The sequence below is a fragment of the Crocuta crocuta genome, unplaced genomic scaffold (genome assembly GCF_008692635.1).
Source record: "Crocuta crocuta isolate KB4526 unplaced genomic scaffold, BGI_CrCroc_1.0 scaffold886, whole genome shotgun sequence".
NCBI lineage: Eukaryota > Metazoa > Chordata > Mammalia > Carnivora > Hyaenidae > Crocuta > Crocuta crocuta.
This window is the reverse complement of record NW_027530624.1, coordinates 555421-563580: the sequence shown is the minus strand read 5'-3', so window position 1 is coordinate 563580 and position 8160 is coordinate 555421. Positions and strand designations below refer to the sequence as shown.

Here is an 8160-nt window from a genome sequence, read left to right as displayed (position 1 = left end):
TTTATTTTTAAAGAGAGCAAGCAGGGAAGGTGCAGAGAGAGAGAGGTAGAATCCCACGCAAGCTTCGTGCTGCCAGCACAAAGCCAGAGGCAGGGCTCGATCTCACCAACCACGAGATCATAACCTGAGCCGAAATAAAAAACCAGAGGCTTAACCGACAGAGCCACCCAGACGCCCCAGCAAATATTGTTGATTGGAAAATGGCAGCATTACATTTAAAATTAACTCAAAGATGTCCAGCATTGTCAGTGTCATACTGGGGTGTCCCAGCCAGCACAGAACAACTGGCATCACTCATTGGGGATTATTATCTACACAGAGAACCCCCAAAAGCCTGTAAACAAATTAATAGAAATAATAAAAGAGTATAGCAAGATGTTTCACTTTTGATCAATGTATTATATAAACATTTATTGCATTTCTATAAATTAGAAACAAATAGAAAATATTTCCTCTTTTTAAATATTTATTTGGGGGCACTGGGTGGCTCAGTTAGTTAAGCATCTGACTTCTGCTCAGGTCATGATCTCGCAGTTTGTGAGTTGGAGCCCCACGTCGGGCTCTGCACTGATGGCTCAGAGCCTGAAGCCTGCTTCAGATTTTGTGTCTCCCTCTCTCTCTGCCCCTCCCCTGCTCATGCTCTCTCTCTCTCTCAAAAATAAATATTTTTAAAAATAAATAAAATATTTATTTATTTATTTATTTAGAGAGGGAGACAGAGAGAGCAAGAGAACAGGGGAGGGGAAGAGAGAGGCAGGGAGAGAGAGAATTCCAAGCAGGCCCCTCACTGTCAGCACAGAGCCCCATGCAGGGCTCAATCTCAGGAACTGTGAGATCATGACTTGAGCCAAAAGCAAGAGTCAGATGCTTAACCAACTGAGCCACACAAGTGTATCAAAAGTGTACTTTTATTTTATTTTTTAAAAAATTTGTTAATGTTTTATTTATTTCTGAGAGAGGGAAAGAGACACAGCATGAGCAGGGGAGGGTCAGAGAGAGACGGAGACACAGAATCCGAAGCTAGCTGTCAGCACAGAACCCGACACGGGACTCAAACCTACGAACTGTGAGATCATGACCTGAGCCAAAGTCGGACCCTTAGCTGACTGAGCCACCCAGGTGCCCCAAAAGTGTACTTTTTAAAAAGACACCATTGGGGTGCCTTGATTGCCCAGTCTATTGAGTGTTGGACTCTTGATCTTGGCTCAGGTCATCCTCTCTGTTCCTGAGATTGAGCCCAGTTTGGAGCGGTAATGGTGCAGAGCACTGCTTGGGATTCCTTTGCTCCCTCTCTCTGCCCCTCCCCTGCTCTCTTGCTTTCTCTCTCTCAAAAATAAACTTAAAAAAAATAATAAAAAGTAAAAAAACACAACAATTTATGATAACAAACACTATAGATCATTTTGGAATAAATTAACAAAAGATGTGCAGACTCTAATGCATTAAAAAAAACTTTACCAAAAAATATTAGGGAAAACTTAAGTAAATGAAGAAACATCACATGTTTATGGATAGAAAGGCTCAGCTTCATAATTATATAAATTGTCTCCTAAATCAGCTATTACTCAATGAAATTCTAATCAAAATCCCAACAGAGTATTTGTGGAACTTACAAGCTCAACTAAATTTATATGGAACAGCCCTCCTGAAGATGAACAGGTATGGCGGAATGACTTGCCTTCTCAGGTGTAAAGATTTAGTACAAAGCTATAAAAATTAAGACAGTGTCGGGTTGGCACAAGAGTAGATAAATTGATCGATGGATAAAACAGGGAGCCCAGAAACAGACCATACAGATGTGGAACTTTGATATACAACAAAGATGCCAGTGCAGATAGATGGAGAAAGGTGGAATTATTTAATAAAGGAGGTGGAGCAATTAGTTACCCATACTTTTAAAAATGAAAATAGATTCCTACCTCAAAGCAGCACAAAAATCAATCCTAAATAGATTAAGAATTTAAATGTTAATGGAATATTGTGTTTTCTTTTTCTTTCCTTTTCAGACATACTTTGACTTGCCATTTGATTTCTTATTTGGCCCATTGCTTGTGTAGTAGTGTGCTGTTTAATATTTACATATTAAGTATTTAATATTTACCTTGTAGATTTTCCAGCTATGTTTTTAAAAATATTTATTTACTTTTGAGAAGAAGAAGAGAGAGAGAGAGCAGGGGAGGGGCAGAGAGAGAGAGACAGAGGAATTGAAGCAGACTCTGCACTGGGAGCAGAGACCCCAATGCAGGGCTCGAACTCAGAAACTGTGAGATCAGCCTGAGCCAAAGTCGGACACTTAACTGACTGAGCCACCTAGGCACCACCCCAGCCTTGTTTTATTGTTGATCTTTAGTTTTGTACCATTGTGGCTGGAAAATATACTTGGGGCCTGGGTGGCTCAGTCGGTTAAGCGTCCAACTTCGGCTCAGGTCATGATCTCACGATTCGTGGGTTCGAGCCCTGAATCGGGCTCTGTGCTGACAGCTAGCTCAGAGCCTGGAGCCTGTTTCAGATTCTGTGTCTCCCTCTCTCTCTGACCCTCCCCTGCTCACGCTCTCTCTCTCTCTCTCAGAAATAAATAAAATATTTAAAAAATTTTTAAATATATACTTGGTATGATTTCAGTCTTCTTCAAAAAAAAAAAGAACTGAAATGTGAAAAACCAAACTTAAACTTTTTTGGAGAAAATAGAGTATCTCTTAAGCAAGGCACAAGAAGAATCAGCTGAAAAACTGGAAGACTAAGAAATTCAACACTGAAATTCTGTTCTTCAAAAGATATAAGAAATGAAGACAAATCATCCAACTGAAAGACTGTTAGTACGTAATACATAAACATACATAAGGAACTCCTACATGTTAATAAGAAAAAGATAAGGGGCACTTGGGAGGCTCAGTTAGTGTCCAACTCTTGGTTTTGGTTCATGTCATGATCTCATGGTTCCTGAGTTTGTGCCCCACATCGGGTTCTGTGCGGACAGCACGGAGCCTGCCTGGGATTCTCTCTCTCCTCTCTCTCTGTCTCTCTCTGTCTTTCAAAGATTAACAAACATTAAAAAATTTTTACTTGTAAACTTGGCTTCCTCCTGGTTGCTGGGCATGACACAGTCACTTTACCAGTGATGCTCCTCCCCACCCTCCCCCTGCTCACTTCACCATGCACACTGCCCACCGCCTGCCCCTCGCCTCCACTTTCCTGGATATATTTGGCTCCCCTCACACCTCCCATGCCTCCCCTACCCTCATGGACCACAGGACAAAGCAGAAAGGCAACTCTGTGACTTTATTGGGTTATGGGAAGGGGTTTGTACAGTCCAGCCAGACTGTCAGTCCCTGAAGGCAAGCAGAAGCCCTGAGAGGATGCCCCAAGCAGGACTCTGACTGGAGGGCTCTGCACCAGCAATCTGGGCCCTCTCTAAGACATTGAGGACCTCGGTCACTCTGATGGTTCCAATATGGTGAAAATCTGCCAGAAGTTTCTGATGTCCACGAGCACAGCCCATGAGGAGGAAGGTGGCATTGAGAAACCCTGTAAGGAAGACAGGGAGCAGCTAGGGACACTTTCAAGACACAAACGCACCGCTCCTTCCAGAAACCCCTCACAAACCAGAACACCTGCTCTCCTGCCAAAAACTCGGGTACCAGACACCTTATTCCTTCCTCCATGGAACTCACGTGGCTGCTCCCCGCAGCCCCAACCTCCCTCTCGGTCCCAGCCTCTCTGAGAGATGAGAAGGCACTAAATGGAGTTTCTCTTCTCTCACCTGCCTGAAATTTTAAGGTAGAACTGTAGCACTGAGAAGCGTCATAGGGGCAAGAATCCGTGGTGACAAAATTTGGGAGGCAATCCTTAGAATGTTCGCCCACACAGGTTGGGCAACTACGGGAAGAAAATGCTGTTGACCTAGGAGCGTTTGCCTTGAGTTTCACAAAAGGATCCAAGTTGGTGAGGTTATTGCAGAGATATGACCGGCAGACGCGGCTGTAGGAGGCAATGGACAATCCAGGCGGTGAAACGAGGTAGGAGACTTGCGGGGGGTACGATGAGGCTGGGCTGCAGCCCTTAAAACCCACAACTCCCCTTCTGGACCCTGAGGAGCAGATTAGAGAGTGCAGATCAGTGTCGTTGGTCACCCCAAGACCCACCCTGCACCTTGCTCTTCCAGCGCACGCTGCCCCTTCACAACTTTGCCAAGGTGTTCAGTTGCACGGGGCTCGGATCCTGGGGTCTCCATCTGTCTCTCCTCAACCCGCCCTCTGCTCCTCTCTCCCGGGTCCCTTCCTTTTCTCCTCTCCCATATTGCCACTCTCCTCCTGGGATCTGCTCACCTCCTTTCTGCCCTCTTCTCCAGCCCACACCATACCCAGCTGGGTCCTGCCTCTCTCGTCAGAGTCTTGACATTATTCCCAAAGATATAATGGTGCAGATATTTAGAGCTTGGGTCCAGAGCTACTTCCCTTCACCGGCCTCGATGAACACCAGCGTCTCCTCACAGCCCTCACTCAGCTTACACACCATGCTCCTCATCAGAAGCCATTTCCAGTTATGGAGCGAGACAGCTCTGAAGAGTGAGGATGTTGCTTCGTAGCACAAAAGAGCCCCAGCCCCTAAGGAGAGAGTGCCCTTCCAGTCACTCGCCTGGCTTTCTCAGCCCCCAAACTGCCAACCAAGAACTCAGCCCCCACAGATCGTGTCCCCTTGAAGAACCCAGATATCCCACCCTCCTTCCCCCAGTTATGTGAATCCAGCCCCCCACCCTCGGGGGGGCCCCAAAGCAGCCAGGCCTGCACGACCTACAAGGCAGAGCGCAGATGGCCCCTAGGAGGCAGAGCAGCTGCACAGCGCTCAAGTGCTGGGGTCCCATGGTCCTGGGTCTGGGTGCCTGGATGCTAAAGGTCAATCTGGAACCAATTTCAATCCAGGTATCAAGCTCAGTTCTCGTCAGTTTCTGAATCCTCTGTTCACTTGTCTCTGGGTCACTGTTTCTAGAGCAGAAAGTTGTCAGTTTTCGTGATATAGGCTCCCTGGGACCTTCAGGGACACAGGTCTTCCTATCTCCATAGTCTCCTCTCCACCTACCCCGAACCCACTACATCAGCTTCTCAGAAAGTCATGACCCTCCCCTGCTTAGGTCCTCCCATTGGAGGCTGACCAAATATGACTTAATCAGAGGTTACACAGGCTGCTCTCTAGCCAGAGACAGTGAGATCAAAACAACAGAGGTGTGTGTAGAAGTTCACTGAGATATCACTAAATAGCTTTTGGTTTGAAATGGATATTTATAAGTATTCAGAAGTGAATAAAAATGAAAATAGCACATCTCTCACACTCACACACACATGTGCATGTAAAATCTGGTGAAACCTAATCAGGTCTACAGTCTAGTTAAGAGTATTATTTATACCAATGTTAATTTCATGTTTGTATCCTACAGTTATACAAGATGTCCCTGTGGGGAAGCAGGAGGAAGTGTTTATGGGTTTACAACTTTTGCAACTTCTCATGAGCCAATAATCATTTCAAAATCAAGTGGGTTTTTTTTTTTTTAACCACAAGCCAAAATTTTGGACACCACTGAAGCAGTATTTAGAAGTAAATGTATAGTTTCAATACATTTATCAGGAAACAGGAACGCTAAAAACCATGGTCATGAGTGAACCCAAGAAGTTGTACAAGGAGCAACAAAGCATCACCTGTCCTCCCCCCAAAACAGGATAGAAATTAAGATAATGGCAGAAACCAGTGAATTAGAAAACAGCAGCAACAAAAAAATTATTCCAGGAAACTTTCTTTGACAAGATCCACAAGATAATTCTCCAGCAACTCTAATTAGGAGAAAAAGAGAAGATGCAAATAAAATACAAAATGAAAAATAGGAAGTCACAGACAGGAAGGGTTTTTTTTTTTTTTTAACTATAAGTATCCGTAAGAACTCTACATTTATAAATTTGAAAACTGAGATGAAGTGGGGGTGCCTGGCTGGCTCAGTCAGCAGATCACACAACTCTTGTAATTGGGATTGTGATTTGGAGCCCCACAATGGGTAGAGAAGTTACTTAAAAAATAAAAGCTTTACAAGACCCAGATGAAGTGGATAGATTTCCAAAACAATATGAAATGTCAAGATTGGCATATGAAGAGTATATGGAAGGCCTTAAAGCAATGAAAATGGCCAAGGATCTCTGGCAAATTGACAAGAAAAAGAAAGGGGCGCCTGGGTGGCTCAGTTGGTTAAGCATCCGACTTCAGCTCAGGTCATGATCTTGTGGTTCGTGGGTTCGAGCCCCACATTGGGCTGTGTGCTGACAGCTAACTCAGAGCCTGGAGACTGTTTCAGATTTTGTGTCTCCCTCTCTCTCTGACCCTCCCCTGCTCATGCTCTCTCTCTCAGAAATAAAAAAAACATTTTAAAAAAGAAAAAGAGAGTAGCCCCAGTAGGAAAATGGGTCAAGCATATGAAGAGACAATTCTCAGAGAGCAAACCAGAGAAGCTAAGAAACACGTGGAAGACACGCAAGGTTAACAGTAACCAGAGAAATGCAGTCTATCAAACTGTACATCTATCAGACTGGCAAAGAATCAGAAAGCCGGAAAAAAAATTAAGTGTTGGCAGCAACGTGGGTATACAGGGACGCTTGTGTACTGCTGCTCGTGGGGTTGGTGGAAGGGGGGCAGGACCTTCTTCTGGACCGTGAGGAATAAAGGAGAATTCTGATGGATCTTTCAGGCCCAAAGCAGCGTTGCTGGGAGGAGTCTGGCAATACTAAGTCGAATTCGGTTTACAAATACCCATTACTACTATATCCTGTGTATAACGTAATAGAGGGTTCCACCTTCATCCACAAGGGAATATATACAAAGATGCAGCATTATCAGGGTGATAGTGGGTCAAAAGCAATGTGGGCATCCCTCCCTAAGACTTAGGGAACACACAACATGCAGGGGGTGAAACCACGGACTATCACGCAGCAATGAAAAGAAGCTGATTAAATGTACACATAATATGTAAATGGATGGATGAAAACAAGCACAGTGGTGGTTATTTTAAATAATAAATAACACAGTATCACCTGCATAAGGTAAAACCACATGCAGAGGGGCACTGGAGGGTCAGAAGAGGAGAGCATGCAACTCTTGATCTCCGGGTTGTGAGGTCGAACCCCGCAGCAGGTGCAGAAATTACATACATACGCATATACATAAACTTTGAAAAACACATGCACATAAGATACTGCACATGTTGCAAGCACACACATGAACCAAAGGATATCCATTAGCCACCTGAACTGAGTGCCTACAGGAGGGTTAGGGAATGAAAGTGGAGAATGGCGACCACTGGAAACACTCACTAAAACAACGTAGGTGGTACAAAGGTCATAAGCTTTGGACTCAAAGGTAGAGCACAGTTAGAATCTTTACCCCTGCACTTACTAGCTGTGCAATCTTATGCAGGTTGTTGAATTCATCCGTAAATTGGATTAATAATACATCTCATAAGGTATTGTTGAGAGTTAGTTAAGATTATTAATATAAAGTGCCAGGCAAGTACTAGGCTTTTCATAAACGTCTGTTCCCCAGTCTCTCTCTGTCTCTCGACCATATAAAGGGTCAAGGCCAACCTCATTAGCTGGCATTCAAGCCTCCCACACCCCACACCGGCCCCAAACAACCTTTCCAACTTCGTCTAGTACTGCTCCCCCGCACAGCGGTCCAGCTAGAGGTCACTTCTGCCACCCTTTCCTGTCCCGAATGCCGGGCACGCAGGCTCCGTAACACAGGAGTCTGTGGCAAACAAAGGGGCTAAGACCCACAGAAGATGGGACACAGGAAGGGGGAATGAAGGCTGACAGAGGAACACACAAATGGGTCGGGCCAAACGGAGAAGATGGCACACACCAGGCTGGAATGCAAAACGACAGGACCCAAAAATCTGAGCACAGGTGGAGACACCCAGAAAACAGTGGAGTGAAATCCTCACGGAGAAAGGATGGAGAGGATAGGGACGTGCTCCGAGGGGATCCTACCCCACTAAAGAGACACCATGCAGAGGAGGAGGGGCAAACTGATGGACTGGAACCATGCAGGGAGTCCAGAGGAGCAGCGCAGAGAGCACAGGAGGAGAGGCAGGAAAATGAGGCCTGGGGCCCAAAGAAGCGGCTCTCG

At 45.2% G+C, this 8160-nt stretch overlaps 1 protein-coding gene across 3 annotated transcripts; it reads right to left on the bottom strand.

Moving 5' to 3' along the window:
• Positions 1-3260: 3260 nt before the first annotated feature.
• LYPD4 (LY6/PLAUR domain containing 4) lies at positions 3261-7733 on the bottom strand. 3 transcript variants are annotated; one of them, XM_077768175.1, is made up of 5 exons: positions 7668-7733; positions 4795-4982; positions 4461-4604; positions 3761-4087; positions 3261-3525 (listed from the first exon to the last, which is right to left on the bottom strand). In XM_077768175.1, the coding sequence occupies exons 2-5, from the start codon at positions 4859-4861 to the stop codon at positions 3323-3325; spliced, it is 741 nt and encodes a 246-aa protein (XP_077624301.1). In that variant the 5' UTR covers positions 4862-4982; positions 7668-7733; the 3' UTR covers positions 3261-3322. The 3 variants fall into 3 exon arrangements, with proteins under 3 accessions (XP_077624301.1, XP_077624299.1, XP_077624300.1); XM_077768173.1 differs by lacking the exon at positions 4461-4604; XM_077768174.1 differs by lacking the exon at positions 4461-4604 and having other exon boundaries at positions 4795-4898; positions 7668-7729.
• Positions 7734-8160: the final 427 nt, after the last annotated feature.